At 41.7% G+C, this 16,627-nt stretch overlaps 1 protein-coding gene across 1 annotated transcript in view; it reads left to right on the plus strand.

Annotated features, from left to right (window-relative positions):
• LOC109933930 (E3 ubiquitin-protein ligase MARCHF1-like) overlaps positions 1-16,627 on the plus strand; it is a 34,964-nt gene that overhangs the window by 5,976 nt on the left and 12,361 nt on the right. The window contains exon 3 of the mRNA XM_048607734.1: positions 338-518. Coding sequence (XP_048463691.1) covers positions 338-518 — 181 coding nt within the window. The remainder of the gene's footprint in view (positions 1-337; positions 519-16,627) is intronic.

Raw genomic sequence — 16,627 nt, forward strand, 5'->3', positions numbered from 1 at the left:
TGTGTGTGTGTGTGTGTGTGTGTGTGTGTGTGTGTGTGTGTGTGTGTGTGTGTGTGTGTGGCATTTTTGATGTACCATCTGATTAAAAGCCAGATGAAGTTATGGAATCGGCTCAGTGGTAATTCCTCTGATTTCACTGGATATTCACAATTCTGTAGATCAAGTAAATATTGCATACTTGCTGCAACAAACATTGTACAATTGCAGATATAATTTTAATTGTGATCTTTACCCATATGAAAGCGAATGGTCCTAAGGGCAAGCACCGAGGATAAAGGGGCACAATTGGATCATCAGACACTCGGTTCTCATATGTGGCTTTTCTTTCTCTATTCAGGATCTGCCACTGCGAAGGAGATGATGATTGTGCACTCATCACACCTTGCCATTGTACAGGAACATTACGTTTCGTACACCAAGCCTGTCTCCACCAGTGGATCAAGAGTTCTGACACGCGCTGCTGCGAACTCTGTAAATATGACTTCATAATGGAGACAAAACTCAAACCACTGCGGAAGGTACACCCTTCAAAAACTAACCACCAGGTTTTATTTGTAAAACTGAAGAGTTTGCCAAAAGGTTTGCATCTAAAAATGGAAATGCATTCTGATATTGTTACAGATTTTATACAAATAACAAAGCCAATTCACAGCATGCTGCATGGAATATGTTCTAAGTTCCTCCCTGCATTTTACCAATAGCTTTAAACAGTTTAGATGATAGATATAATCTTAAGCACCTATTATGAGCAAGTTCAGTTTAATTCTGCTGAAATTGAGATGAATATAAATTGCGGTATCATAGGTATTTTTTCAGTCAAAGTTGCTTCCTCCCTTCCCTACCAGTTTACCTTTTATAAATTCTTTCACAGGACATGGTGTCATGAGCTAAGCCAATAATGTTGTCCATCACTAATTTCGCTTGATGGGGAACCATCTTGAACATGTGAACATAAACTTAGGAACAAGAGAGTTCCAAAGACTTAAAACTTGCTTGGAGGAAAACTTCATCTTATCTCTGTCTTAAGTGGGCGACCCCTTATTTTTAAAACAGTGATCTATATGCTCCCACAGGAGAAAGCATCATCTCCGCATTCACCTGTCAAGCCCCCTCAAGATGTTATGTTTCGAACAAGTCATCTCTTACTAGTATAAACTCCAGCGGACACAAACCCAGCTTGTCCAAACTTTCCTTATGAAAAAAGCCCTGTCATTTCAGATGGTAGTCTGATAAACATTCTCTGAACTGTTTCCAATGCATTTACATTCTTCCTTAAATAAGGAAATCAGTACTGTGGTCAGTATTCCATATTTGGTCTTACCGGTGCTTTGTATAGCTGAAGAATAATCTCTCTATTTTGTATTCAATTCCCCTTGCAATAAATGAGAACATTCTATTAGCTTTTCTAATTACTTGCTAATTATCTGCATTTCACACTGTTTATGTATCCAGTCCAATCCAGTCCAATTTCTGATCAATTGTAACCCGCAGAACATTGTTGAGGGAGATTCAGCAATGGGAATGTCATTGTCTGTCAAGGGGAGATAGGAAAATAGGAACAGGAGTAGGCTCTTCAGCCTGTTTTGCCATTCAATGAGATCATGGCTGATCAGTGGCCTAACTCTTAATTGCCTTTGACCCATATCCTTTAATATCTCTGGTTAGAAAAAAATTGTCTCTCTCAGATTTAAAGTTAACAGCTGAGCTGGCATCAACTGCCATTTGTGGAAGAGAGTTCCAAACCATTACCACCCTTTGTGTGTAGAAGTGCTTCCTAACATCTCTCCTGAATGGTCTGGCCTTAATTATTAGACTATGCCCCCTCGTTCTAGAATCTATCTTGCCTTTTTTCTGTTAGTATCTTGAAAAGTTCAATTAGGTCACCTCTTAACCTTCTAAATTCTGGAGAAAACAGGGCTAAATTGTATAATCTCTCCTCATAGCTTAATCGCTGAAGTCCATATACCGTATTTGTAAACCTACATTGCACTCCCTCCAAGCTTAATATATCCTTCCTGAGGCATGGTGCTCAGATCTGCTCACAATACTCCAAGTGGGATCTATTCAGGATTTTGTATAGCTACAGTATAACTTCTACATCCTTATACTCCAGTCCACTGGATATAAATGGTCATATTGTCTCTTGTTTATAATTGTTGAATGTAGGACATTACCTGACTTCCTTCAGCAATGCTATTGGGATTGAGATGGTTTATCTACATTTACCTTTTTTACAGTAGTTAAGAATCCAACCAAGAGCGGAGCTTGTTACGTAATTCATAATGACCTCAGTTTTGCTTGGACTTCTTGATTCCACACTAAGTAAAAGGGTCAAGGGCATGTCAAGGGCAATCACTATCACCTCACTTCTGGAGTTCAGCCCTTTAGTCTACATTTAGTTCAAAGCTACAATGTCGTCAGGAGCTGAGTGGCCCAGGTCGAAGTCAAACTGAGCAGGTTATTTCTGAGCAGCGCCTCTTCAATGTATTGCTGATAGTTAAGAACGGACAGTGGGCATAATTGAATGGCTTGGATTTGTTCTGCCATTTGTGGACTGGAATATGAGGACATTGTCAGGTAGATACCAGTGCTGTAGCTGTTCTGGAACAGCTTGATAAAGATGCAGCTAGTTCTGGAGAACATGTCAACAGTGCTATTGCTGGAAAGTTTTCAGAGTATTTGAGATATCCAGTGTTTTCAGCCATTTCTTGATAATACACGGAGTGAATCAAATTAGTTGGGTGGCACAGTGGCACAGTGGTTAGCACTGCTACCTCACAGCACCAGGGACCTGGGTTCGATTCCACCCTCGGACGACTGTCTGTGTGGAGTTTGCACATTCTCCCTGTGTCTGTGACGGTTTCCTCCAGGTGCTCCAGTTTCCTCCCACAGTCCAAAGATGTGCAAGCTAGGTGGATTGGCCGTGCTAAATTGCCTGTAGTGTTCAGGGATGTGTGGATTAGGGGGATGGGTCTGGGTGGGATGCTGTAAGGGTTGGTGTGGACTTATTGGGCTGAAGGGCCTGTTTTCACACTGTAGGGATTCTATGAATCTAGTTGAAAACTGGCATCTGCAATGCAGAGGACCTCAAGAAGAAGCTGAGATGAACTCCCGGCAGCAGGTGGTTACAAATGCTTTAGCTTTATCATTTGCATTGGTCTGTTCAGTTTCTCCATCGTTATGAAGAGGGATTTTTGTGAGCCGCCTCCTCCTGTTATTTATTATCCGTCACCATTCATGACTGGATGTGCCAGAAGTACAGAGGTTAGATCTAATCCGTTAGTTTTGTGATCACTTAGCTTTGTATACTAATTCTTGCTTCAGATATTTGGCATACGTGTAGTCATGTGTTGTAGCTACACTAGATTGAGACCTCAATTTTAGGTATGCCCAACATTTCCTCCTATGCTCTTCTTTGAACTAGAATTGATACCCCATCTTGATGGTAATGGTAAAGTGAGTATATATTGGCCAAGAAATTACAGACTGTGGTTGAATACAATTCTGACCCACAGCACTCCAAGGTTGCCTGCATTGCTAGATCTGTGTGTGTGGGAGGTTGAACATTACCAGGATTTAGAGTAGAATAGAATATCCTTTATTGTCACATGTTCTCAAGTACAGGAGTACAGTGAAAAGTTTACAATGTTGCCTCTCTTGGCGCCATCTTAGGTACAAAGTACTGATGTACGAATCTTAGATACAAAAAGAGGAATTTAAAAAAACGGTGTTTGAGTATTTTAACAGTGCAGCTAATTTACTTTGACTGTTCTCCTAGCAGGCTTTGCGTCTCATCCCACTGTCATAGGGAGTAACAGAACAGTCGAAGCAGGGTTAAACCAACTATCAGAAGCTTAAGCTTCCTGTGCTTCTCGAAATACATCTGCAGCTGAAATCTTTCACTTCTTCTCCTATCAGAAGATTTGAACCAACAATTCCGTTGGCCTTCTTCGGTTGATCGGTTATATAATGCTGCCCTCTTGTGTATAACATGTATAGCTGCAGATCCATCTGAACAGGCGTAAGCATGCAGGGTCAAATTACTGCAGATGCTGGAATCTGTACTAAAAACAACAAATGCTGGAGATCACAGCGGATCAGAAAGCAAGGGTATCATTTTCTAAAGTTTGATGTGTGGTTTGCCTCCAACAGCCTGTTTGCACCTAAGATGGCAATGCTTTTCTTTATCTCCTGTAACTTAAGAACTAGGTATGGGTGACATGACATTGAAAAATCCTTTGGGTGATATAGCGTAATACCGTAAGAAAATGAGCATATCTCTTAAAGGTATACTGACATACTGGCTGAGATAGGCAACAAAACAAGGCCCACATTGCAAGTTGGGAGACACAGGATCAATTAGCATAGCACAGAGATATTTTGGTAAAAACCCACCAATGTATTTGCACCACTGGAGAGGTTTCCCAGCACTGGGGTTTTAGACAGATTGCCCGCCCCATAAATGCAGGCAGGCAGGCAGGCAGCTAATCTAAATAATCAAGATGCCTATTTGGGTGGTTTCTCAGGGCTGGCTGCTGTCCGCTGGCAGTGACCTCCCAGCCACATGCTAAGGCCACAAACCCATTCTGGAGCTGACTACCCTGTATCAGGTGAGGAGAGGGAGCAGATCTCCACGTGAAGCTCATCTCCCTCCTTCCTATTGAGATCTTTCTCGTCATCTTCTCTAAGCTGATGAGCACCACCTGGTTCCCTCAGTGGCACTGCCCAGGTTTCAGACACACGGGCTCTCTGCTTGGGCCTGCAAAGTCTATATCTATCTGCTATCTTTAAAAGATTTGTCAGGCTAATTGCCTCAATAGCAGAACATAGTTTCAATGAATTAAAGTTGTAGAACTGTCAGGAATTCAGGGACTTTAGGAGATTTCGGCTTATACAAATATATTGTAAGCTCAACATGCTCAAGTACCTGTCCAACTCGCTTTTAAAAATATTTATGAAATAATCTCCCACCAGCTGTGAGTAGCATGTTTAGATCCTGACAACAATCTGAATTAAAGTATTCCAGCAAAGTTCAGCACAACCTGGAAGAACAACACCTCATTTTCCACTTGGAAACTCTGCAACCATTTGGAATCAATATAGAGTTCAATAATTTTAGGGCCTCAGCACCTTCTCCCATGTCCTTACCCCAACCCTGACACACCAGGCCTTGTGTTCACATAGACTGCTCCGACAAACAGTCCCCAGCAATTCATTCTCCCAGGCTGACCTTCACTCATTCTTTTGTCTGTCCAACTGTTATTCTCTTTCTCTGGGCTCCATCAATACAGTTTCTTCACTGACCAACAAGCAATATACCAAAGCAACAAACAAAGATCCTAAACATTGCCTCTGCTTTCTCTCCACAGATGCTACTGGACCTGCTGAGTTTCTCCAGCTATTTTTGTTTCTATGAGCAATCTACCAGTCTAGACTCATATCTAATATGCTTCACTTAATCTTCAAGCACTTACCACTGCTGGAAGTCTCATATACCCACATTACACAGCTTGTTGGTAATTATTTAGCCATGTCAGCCTTCCCATATTACATTACATACTTCTGCAGGAGAAGGTGATGCATAATAGAAGCCACAGGAAGAAAAGCATGCCTACATATTTTAACACCTGCTGGAGGAAATATATCTGACCAAGAGATTCTTGAATCAAAATACTGAAAATACTTAGCAGTAGTGGCATGAGAAGAAAAACAGTAGTGTTGCAGGGCCGTTACTCTTCGCCGGACATTATAGCATGCCCTCAAATTTCCAGTATCCATAGCACTTTAGTCTTTTACAGACAAAGACGTTCAATCCTTCTAAAGAAGGAAATTTTGACCTTTACGCATTCTATCAGTCATGATTCATTCAAAGAGGAAGGCTCGGGTGTCCATATCTGGAAACAACTAAAACTAAATGTTACACCATTATTTAGGAAGGGAATGAGGAAGCCACAAGCCCATCTGTTGACTATCAATTCTGGGGAAGTTAGTGGAATCTTTCATCAAGAACATGAGGCAAATTTTCTGCTTGCTAGACCATCACCACTCCAGCGTAGATGGGACTTGTGCATGGGGGTCCTGTGGAATCCCCATCATAGCAAACTCCAAAGGAGTTATCCAGGAAATATATAAAAATAATGTACAAGGGTATGCGGAAAAAGCAGGAGATTGGTACCAGGTAATAAAGCAGTTTTCATGAGCTGGTGAAAACTCATAATGAGTTGAATGGCCTCCTTCTACACTGGAGCACTTTTCTCCATCTGTAAAATTGAATTTTCCACAGGGTAATTCCTTTACACTTGGAACACTCCAAAAGTTTCCATAAAAATTGGAGAATTTGAGTGATTCTAATGAAATTAAGTGAAATAGTTACTCAGGAAAACTTAGACTATTAAATACAGAGTATAACTCCTGAATAACATAGAACATAGAACACTTTGGCCAATGATGTTGTGCTATTATCTTACCCTAAGATCAAAACTAACTTGCATACCCTTCATTTTACTATCATCCATGTGCCTATCCAAGAGTCACTTAAATGTCCCTAATGTATCTGACTCTATTACCACCGCTGGCAGTGCATTCCATGCACCCACCACTCTCTGTGTAAAGAACCTACCTCTGACATCTCCCTCCAATCACCTTAAAATGATGCTCCCTCATAATAGTCATTTTCGCCCTGGGAAAAAGTCTCTACCTATACCTCTCATCATCTTGTACACCTCTATCAAGTCACCTCTCATCATTCTTCGCTCCAATGAGAAAAGCCCTAGCTCCCTCAAACATTCCTCATAAGACCTGTCTTCCGGTCCAGGCAGCATCCTGGTAAATCTCTTCTGCACCCTCTCTAAAGCTTCCACATCCGTCTTATAATGAGGCAACCAGGATTCAACAAGATATTCCAAGTGTGGTCTAACCAGGGTTTTATAGAGCTGCAGCATAACCTCGCAGCTCTTAAACTCAATCCCCCTGCCAACGAAAGCCAACACACCATACGCCTATCAACAACCCTATAACTTGGGCAGTAACTTTGAGGGATCTATGGACATGGACCCCAAGATCCCTCTAATCCTCCACGCTGCCAAGATTCCCACCCATTAACCCTGTATTCTGCATTCAAATTCGCCCTTCCAAAATGAATCAGTTCACACTTTTCCAGGGTGAATTCCATCTGCCACTGCTTTGCCCAGCTCTGCATCCTGTCAATGTCCCGTTGCAACCTACAACAGCCCTCCACACTATCCACAACTCCACCAACCTTCGTGTCATCGGCAAACTTACTAACCCACCTTTCCAAATCCTCATTCAAGTCACTTATAAAGATCACAAAGAGCAGAGGTCCCAAAACAGATCCCTGCGGAACACCACTGGTGACCGAGCTCCAGGCTGAATACTTTCTGTCTACTACCACCCTCTCTCTTCTATTGGACAGCCAATTCTCTATCCAGACAGCCAAATTTCCCTGAATCCCATGCCTCCTTACTTTCTGAATGAGCCTACCATTGGGAACCTTATCAAATGCCTTGCTAAAATCCATATACACTACATCCACTGCTCTACCTTCATTAATGTGTTTTGTCACATCCTCAAAGAATTCATTAAGGCTTGTGAGGCATGACCTCTCCTTCACAAAGTCATGCTGACTATTTCCAATCAAACTATGCTTTTCCAAATAATCATAAATACTATCTATCAGAATCCACTCCAATAATTTGCCCACCACAGAAGTAAGGCTGACTGATCTGTAATTCCCAGGATTATCTCTATTCCCTTTCTTGAACAAGGGAATAACATTTGCCACCCTCCAGTCATCTGGTACTACTCCAGTGGACAGTGAGGATGCAAAGATCATTGCCAAAGGGGCAGCAATCTCTTCTGTCACTTCCCGTAGTAACCTTGGCTATATCCTGTCCAGCCCAGGGAATTTATCTATCCTCATGTTTTTCAGAATTTCTAGCACATTTTCCTTCCTAACATCTACCTGTTCAAGCATATCAGCCTGTTTCATGCAGTCCTCACAAACTACAAGGTCTTTCTCACTGGTGAATACTGAAGCAAAGTATTCATTAAAGACCTCCCTTACCTCCTCTGATTCCAGGCACAAGTTCCCTCCACTATCCCTGATCAGCCACAGCCTTAATCTGGCCATCCTCTTGTTCCTCACATTAATATAGAACGCCTTGGGGTTTTCCTTAATCCTAGCCACCAAAGCTTCTTCATGCCCCTTAAAGCTCTCCTAAGTCCATTCTTCATTTCCTTCCTGGCTACCGTGTAACTCTCTAGAGCCCAGTCCAATCTTTGCTTCGTCAACCTTAAGTAAGCTTCCTTCTTCCTCTTGACTAGATGTTCCACATGCCTTGTCATCCAAGGTTCCTTCACCTTACCATCCTTTCCTTGCCTCAGTAGGACAAATCTGTCAAGTATTTGTAGCAAGTACTCCCTGAACAACGTCCACATTTCTGCCATGAATTTCCCTGAGAACATCTGTTCCCAATTTATGCTCTGCAGTTACTGCCTAATAGCATGTAATTTCCCCTCCCCCAATTTAATACTTTCCCATACTGCCTGCTCCTGTCCCTCTCCATGATTATAGTAAAGGTCAGGGAGTTGTGATCACTATCACCGAAATGCTCTCCCACCGAGAGATTTGACACCTGGTTCGTTGCCAAGCACCAAATCCAATATAGCCTCCCCTCTAGACGGCCCATCTACATATTGAGTCAGAAATCCTTCCTGGACACACCTGACAAAATCTGCTGTATCCAAACTATTTTGCACTTAGGAGGTTCCAGTCGATATTAGGGAAGTTGAAGTCACCAATGACAACAACCCTATTATTTGTGCATATTTCCAAAATCTGCCTCCCAATCTATCCCTCAGTGTCTCTGTTGCTATTGCGGGGTCTATAGAAAACTCCCAATAAAATCACTGCTCCTTTCCTGTTTCTGACTTCCACCCATACTGACTCAGTAGACAAACTTTCCCCTACAACCTCCCTTTCTGCAGCTGTGATACCATCCTCGATTAGCAATGCCACTCCCCTACCTCTTTTACCTCCCTCCTTATTTCTTTTGAAACATCTAAACATCTAACCAACCTCATATACGTACCTCAGTCAGCACCAACTACAACTCTTCTAGACCACACTCTGCCTTCAAACCTAGACATGACCAGCCACCCTGGATTTGCCACCACTGCTCTGAACCCAAACCCTCTACTGCAAGACTCAACCCATGCCCTAGCATCTAGTCCCGGCTGGACCCTATTTCTCCAGCTTACCCAGACCTACCCTAAACACTTATTTGACCCCTCCCTTACCATCTTGCAGGTTGTCACCTTGCCCAGCTGGTACCTTATCCCCACCCCTCTGTCACCTTAACTTGCCTGGTGACTTAACAACCTACCACCTGATACCAGATGATGTGTAGGTCATCACTGATCAATCTATTTGAATCGTTTGAAGACAGCACTGTCATGGCAACTAAGGGAATACCTATGGATGTCTCAATGGACTTCCAGAAGGTGTTTGATAAGAGTTTGTGAAAAGGAATATAAGCAAAAATCAAAGCACACAAAATTTCAGATAACTTTAAGGTAAGAATTAGCTGTGAGGTAGGAAGACAGTTATGGTTGTTGGAAGCCAATCATCTCAGTCCCAAGACATGGCTGCAGGAGTTCCTCAGTATTGTGTCCCAGGCCCAACAACTCCACCTGTTTCATCAAAGACCTTCCCTCCAATATTAGATCAAAAGTTGATTCTTCTGATGATTGCACAATGTTTCCACTTTTGCAAGTCCTGAGATACTGAGGTATTCTGTGTCCATGTACAGAAAAGCTTGGACAATATCCAGGCTTAGGCTAATAAGACACAATCAATATTTGCTGTACAGAAATGTCAGGCAATGACGATCTCCAAGTTGACTTTCAATGTCATTGCTATCACTGAATCTCTAATATCCTTTTGTTATCATTGACCAGAGACTGAACTGGATCAGGAATATAAATACGATGGCTGCAAGAGCAGTTCAGAGGCTTGAAACTGGTGCACAGGTAGAAAAAGTAACCAAAACAATTAGAGATGCTGGCCTTTACCTCAAGATTTAAAAAACAAAATAAATTATGCTTCAGTTGTGTGGAATCTTGGTTAAATGCCATCTGAAGTACTGCATTCAATTTGAGTTTCTGACTACCAGGGAAAGTGGCTCAGTGGTTAGCACCGCTACCTCACAGTGCCAGGGACCCAGGTTTGATTCCAGTCTTGGGCGACTGTGTGGAGTTTGAACATTCTCCCCATGTCAGCATGGGGTTTCCTCTGGGTGTTCTGGTTTCCTCCCACAGTCCAGAGATGTGCAGGTTAGCTGGTTGAGCTATGCTAAATTGCCCAAAGTGTCTAGGGTGGGAAATGCAGCGATAAGAGTAGGGAATGGGTCTGGGTGGGATGCTCTTCAGAGGGTTGGTATGGACTTGATTGGCCAAATGGCCTGCTTCTACATTGTAGGGATTCTATGATATTGACATTGTAGGAGGTGCACAATGAAGATTCAACAACACCTTATGTTGATGAAGCACAATGGAAAGTCCATGTGAGATCATTGTGGCCAGAGTCCCTTCAGGCTATAAAATAACATTGATTTCTAACCCAGTAGCAGTTAATCCTAGACTTTTTTTTCTGTAGCATTTCCTACTTGACAGGAAGACAAACCTAAAAGTCAGCTTGACTTAGAGGTAAGAATCTTATTGAAATGGAACAACACACTGGTGATCTCCGCAATATTTTGAGGGAATTCTCAACTGGATTTTCTCTCCTTGTTTGGAAGTTCTGTCATGGTAATGTTTGAGGCTTATGGCATTCAGAGTTGTAGTCCTGAACTCCAAGCCCTCATTCATGTGGTGGTGTAATGGTAATGTCACTGGGCTAGTAATCCAGAATCCTAGGTTCATTTTCTGGATACATGGATTTTAATCCCACCATGGCAAATGCTGAAATTTGAATTTGATAAGAGCCTGGAATTAAAACTAGTTAAATGTAACCAATCTGATTTTATTAATATATTTTAGAAAAGGCAATCTGCCATCCTCACTGGGTCTAACCTAGATGTGACTCTAGTTCCAAAGCAATGTGGTTGATGTTTAACTTCCCTCTGGGCAATGTCATAATGGGCAACAAATGCTGGCCTAGCCATTGACACCCACATTCCATGAACAAGTATTTTAAATATTGGATGACTCTGAAAGACATCAGTCCACTTATGCAACATTTCAACTTTTCTAACATAGGTGCTAAATGTTTCAGTTCTAAACAGTTGGTCTCTTGTTTCATTGATTATCGCTGTGTAACAGTGAATGGAAAAAATAACAATTGCAGTCCTCAACATGCGGTAATAGGTCATTTCTGTTGCCCCCTATTGCCAGATTTCTAAAACCCAAATGCTTCATAAAAAAAATTGAATGCATTTTAAGCAAATGATCCTGACCACAATTGGTTAAGAATTAGTTAAGAATAAGAAAGAAGCATATATCAGGTATAGACCGTAGAGACCGAGTGAATCCCTAGAAGAGCATAAAGGCAGTAGAAGTATACTTAAGAGGGGAATCAGGAGGCAAAAAGGGGGACATAAGATAGCTTTGGTAAATGGGGTTAAGGAGAATCTAAAGGGATTCTACAAATACATTAAGGACAAAAGGGTAAGTGGGTAGAGAATAGGGCCCCTTAAAGATCAGCAAGGCCACCTATATGTGGATCCACAGATGATGGGGAGAGACTACACAAGTGTTTTGCATCAGTGTTTACTATGGAAAAGGATATGGAAGATAGAGAACGTGGGGAAATAAATAGCGACATCTTGAAAAATGTCCATATTACACAGGAGAAGGTGCTGAACGCCTTGAAGCACAGAAAGATGGATAAATCCCTGGGACCTGATCAGGTGTACCCAAGAACTCTGTGGAAAGCTAGGGAAGTGATTGCTGGCCACCTTGTTGAAATATTTGTATCATCGATAGCCACAGGGCGAGGTTCCGGAAAACTGGAGGTTGGCTAACGTAGTGCCACTATTTAAGAATGGCAATAAGGGAAAGCCAGGGAACTGTAGATCAGTGAGCCTGACATCGGTGGTGGGCAGATTGTTGGAGGGGATCCTGAGGGACAGGATTTGGAAAGGCAAGGACTGATTAGGGATAGTCAACATGGCTTTGTGCGTAGGATATCATGCCTCACTAGCTTGATTGAATTATTTGAAGAAGTAACGGAGGATTGATGAAGAAAAAGTGGTGGACATGATCTATGTAGACTTCAGTAAGGCGTTCGACAAGGTTCCTTGTCGAGGTTGGCGAGGTTAGATCACATGGAATACAGGGAGAACTAGTTATTTGGATACAGAACTGACTTGAAGGTAGAAGATGGAGGCTGGTAATGGAGGGTTGCTTTCAGACTGGAGGCCTGTGACCAGCGGTGTGCCACATGGATCAGTGCTGGGTCCACTGCTTTTCATCATTTATATAAATGATTTGGATGTGAGCTTAGGAGGTATGGTTAGGAAGTTTGCAGATGACACCAAAATTAGAGGTGTAGTGGATAGCGAAGAATTTTACCTCAGAGTACAAAGGGATCTTGATCAGATGGGTCAATGGGCCAAGAAGTGGCAGATGGGGTATAATTTAGATAAATGTGAGGTTCTGCATTTTGTAAAGGCAAATCAGGGCAGGACTTATGCACTTAATGGTAAGGTCCTGGCGAGTGTTGCTGAACGAAGAGACCTTGGAGTGCATGTTCATAGTTAATGGAAAGTGGAGTCACAGGTAGATAGGATAATGAAGAAGGCATTTGGTATGCTTGCTTTTATTGGTCAGTGCATTAGTATAGAAGTTGGGAGTCATGTTGCAGCTGTATAGGACATTGTTTGGGCACTATGGGAATACTGTTATAGGAAGGATATTATGAAACTTGAAAGGGTTCAGAAAAGATTTACAAGGATGTTGCCAGGTTTGGAGAGTTTGAGCTATAGGGAGAGGCTGAACAGACTGGGGCTATTTTCCCTGGAACATTGGAGGCTGAGGGGTGACCTTTTAGAGGTTTATAAAATCATGAGAGGCATGGATAGGGTGCATTGTTAAGGTCTTTTCCCTGGGGTGGGGGAAGCCAAAACTGGAGGGCATAGTTTTAAGGTGAGAGGGGAAAGATTTAAAATGGGATTTAAAAGGATAAAGAAATTCGGGAATTTGTATATTAATCTTTTCTAACTGATTAAAGATTTAACAGGCATCTTAGGTTTGTTCAACACCACATCAGTTCTATGACCCTTTGATCTTTTGCTTATAAATTCTGTATCTAATGCTACCTCGCTCACTGACACCTGAAGAAGGAGTGAGACTCTGAAAGTTTGTGTCTTCAAATAAACCTGTTAAGAGTGTAATCTGGTGTCGTGTGATTTTTGACCTGTTGTTCATTATGCAGTAAAGTGTATAACCACTAGATGGCATTTCTCACTTTTGAGTTGTTATCGCAAAAAAAACTTGAATTGTACTGTCACTTTGGCATAATATTCCCCAAATCTGAAACCTTCTGTGCAATGGTATATTACAATTCCAAAATAATACAATATCACACTCAGGAGTGTACAGCTTTCACAAACTGTTTGCCTTAACGCAAACCATAATAAATTCACCGAGTGTACCTGCTGCATTTATTCATGCTCTGGGTGGTAGCTCTGCTCCCTCTTTCTTTAGGTCTTAAAGAACACCGAAGGCTCTTCACCAATGTAAACTTCAGTCTCAGCCCCAACTTTTTCTGTAATTTAGTGCCACTCTAATTCCTGTTGTCCTACTTTCAAACATGACTCCTTAAGTTTTCAGGCCCAGCAGTCTGCTACTGCTGACTAGATGGGAGGAAAGGTAGACTCACCAAATTGCAGCAGAGGCATTTCCATCAACCACTACTCTTCCTGTTTCTAAAAGCTAAAGAGTCAGAGTAATTATTATCTAGGACGTTGTCTGTCCTAAATGATCCATACTGATAGATCCATTGTATGTTTTTTTTCCAACAAGAACTGACTGTCATTGCACACTTCCCAGCATGCTGCACCGTGATGCTGACTGCTGGACATTCTAGCTTCACACCCCTCTCTCAAAATCTCCTTGGATACTCAAATCTCCCTATTAGCTCCATGCTCACACTCTATTCTTCAGGAGAAACAGAGCTGAAATTTGAAGAAAGACCAGCTAGGGCACAATTAAGTAAAGGCTTTGAATATCCACTCCCAGATTAAACCCTGTTTCTGTTTGTTCACTTGCATAGACAGTCCTCAAACCCCCAGGATCCTGTCCCCACCCCACCTCCCGCCTTGTTGTCAGGCCTGAAATGCCAGCTTTTGGCTTTTATCTTGCAATATGACCAAGGCTTAAAAATATAAAAGGTACCAATTTAATGAATCAGTGAAAAAGTATAGTACTGATATACAGCGAAAACCTATCAAAATAAAGATAGAGGAAAAGACAAAGTTACAGAGTGAGCAGCCTTTTTGTGATAGGAGACAGAGAGTGATGGTAGAGGGTTGTTTTTCAGACTGGAGGCCTGTGACCAGCAGTGTTCCACAGGCATCAGTACTGAATCCACTTTTGTTTGTCATTTATATAAATGACTCGAATTAGAATATGGGAGGTATGGTTAGTAAGTTTGCAGATGACACTAAAATTGGTGGTATAGTGGACAGTGAAGAAGGTTATCTAAGATTAATTACAAAGAGATCTTGACTAATTGGGTCAATGGGCTGAGGATTGGCAGATGGATTTTAGTTTGGATAAATGTGAGATATTGCATTTTGGTAATGCAAACAAGGACAGGACTTATATAATTAATGATAAGGCCCTAGGTAGTGTTGTAGAACACAGAGTCCGAGTGGTTCAGGTGCATAAATTCTTTGAAGTTTGTGTCACAGGTATACAGGGTGATTAAGGAGGCATTTCGCACGTTTACCTTCACTGTTGGGATGTCATGTTGAAGGTTGTACAGGATGTTGGCAAGGCCTATTCTGGAGTACTGGTCACCCTGTCATATAAAACTGGAGAGGTTTCAGAAAAGATTTAACATAGAATATAGAACAGTACAGCACAGTACAGGCCCTACGGCCCACAATGTTGTGCCAACCTATTAGCCTACTCTGAGATCAAACTACCTGGATGTTGCCAGGAATGGAGGGTTTGAGCTATAAATAAAGGCTGGAAAGGCTGGGACTTTTTTTACTGGAGCATAGGAGGTTGAGGGGTGACCTTATTGAGGTTTACAAAACCATGAAGGACATAGATGGTGGAGGAGTTCAAAACGAGCGGGCATATTTTTAAGGTGAGAGGAGAAAAATTTAAGAAGGACATGAGGGGCAACTTTTTTACACAGAGAGTGGTTTGTGTTTGGAATGAACTGCCAGAAAAAGTGGTGGATGCAGGTACAGTTACAACGTTTAAAAGACATTTGGATAAGGTCATGATTAGGAAAGGTTTGGACGGATATGGGCCAAAGTCAGGCAGATTGGAGTGATTTAGTTTAGGAACAGGGTTACTAAGTCTGTTTGAACCAAAGAGTCTGTTTCCATGCTGTATGACTCAATGACTCTATGAAATGAACACGATGAAATAAAGAGACAACAAGGTGCAGGGCTTGCAGCATCATAGGCGCAGCATCATAGGCGCAGAAAGGCTGACGTTTCGGGCCTATCCAGCCCTGCACCTTGTTGTCTCGGATTCTCCAGCATCTGCAGTTCCTACTATCCATGATGAAATAAAGCTTGTCAGAGGGAGAGAGGGAGATGGAAGGGAATACAGAGTGAGCAATAGAACAAATTAACGAAACACGTAGAGAAACAGTCACAGAAAGAGAGACTTTATTTCTGGCTAATGTGGTGAGTAATGCCTTAAGACATCTGTTAATATTAAAAAATTACTTTACAGCAACAAAAGATTTTCTTCATTTGGATATTATTTTTTCCAGGATGTTCATATTTTTATTTTTACCTTTATCTTTGTGTCTGTTTCCCCATTATTATTTCCTTTGTTCTTTTGATTTATATTTCAGCTGGGAGAAGCAGAGCAACTCAACAGGAAGTCAATTGTGTCTTCTCTGTGATGTCTGAAAGTTACTCTGAAGTGCAGTATGTTAGAAACTGTCAACCAAACTCCCAGAAGATGTGGGCTAACAGCATAAAATTTCTCCTCAATTCAGCATGATTGACATTAATACAGAACAGCCACAGGGGCTGTAAAAGAGTAGAAATTCCAAGACGTATAAGTGCACTGGGAGAGATGAGGAATAATTAATGGAATTAGACTGTTGCAGCTCTGCTATTGGCTGGGCATGCTATCATAAGAAATGTTGGCAATTATCTTTATGTTGTATCAGTGCCATTGGGAAGCATCTGATGTCATGGACTGTAAAGTTTAATAAAAAATCTTTTATCTGACCTCGCTACTCTAAATTGAAACAAAATTCCAAAACATAGTAATGATAACTGAGCACTGTGTTTGAGCCACCAATTCCAATAACAGTGAGATCCCATCCTGCCAGTGACACAAAGGATATACAAAATGCAACCGAGTGCGAAACCAGCCCTACTCAGGTTCTAACCATTTATGATGCTAA

Source organism: Rhincodon typus, chromosome 1 (genome assembly GCF_021869965.1).
Source record: "Rhincodon typus isolate 14 chromosome 1, sRhiTyp1.1, whole genome shotgun sequence".
Taxonomy (NCBI): Eukaryota; Metazoa; Chordata; class Chondrichthyes; order Orectolobiformes; family Rhincodontidae; genus Rhincodon; species Rhincodon typus.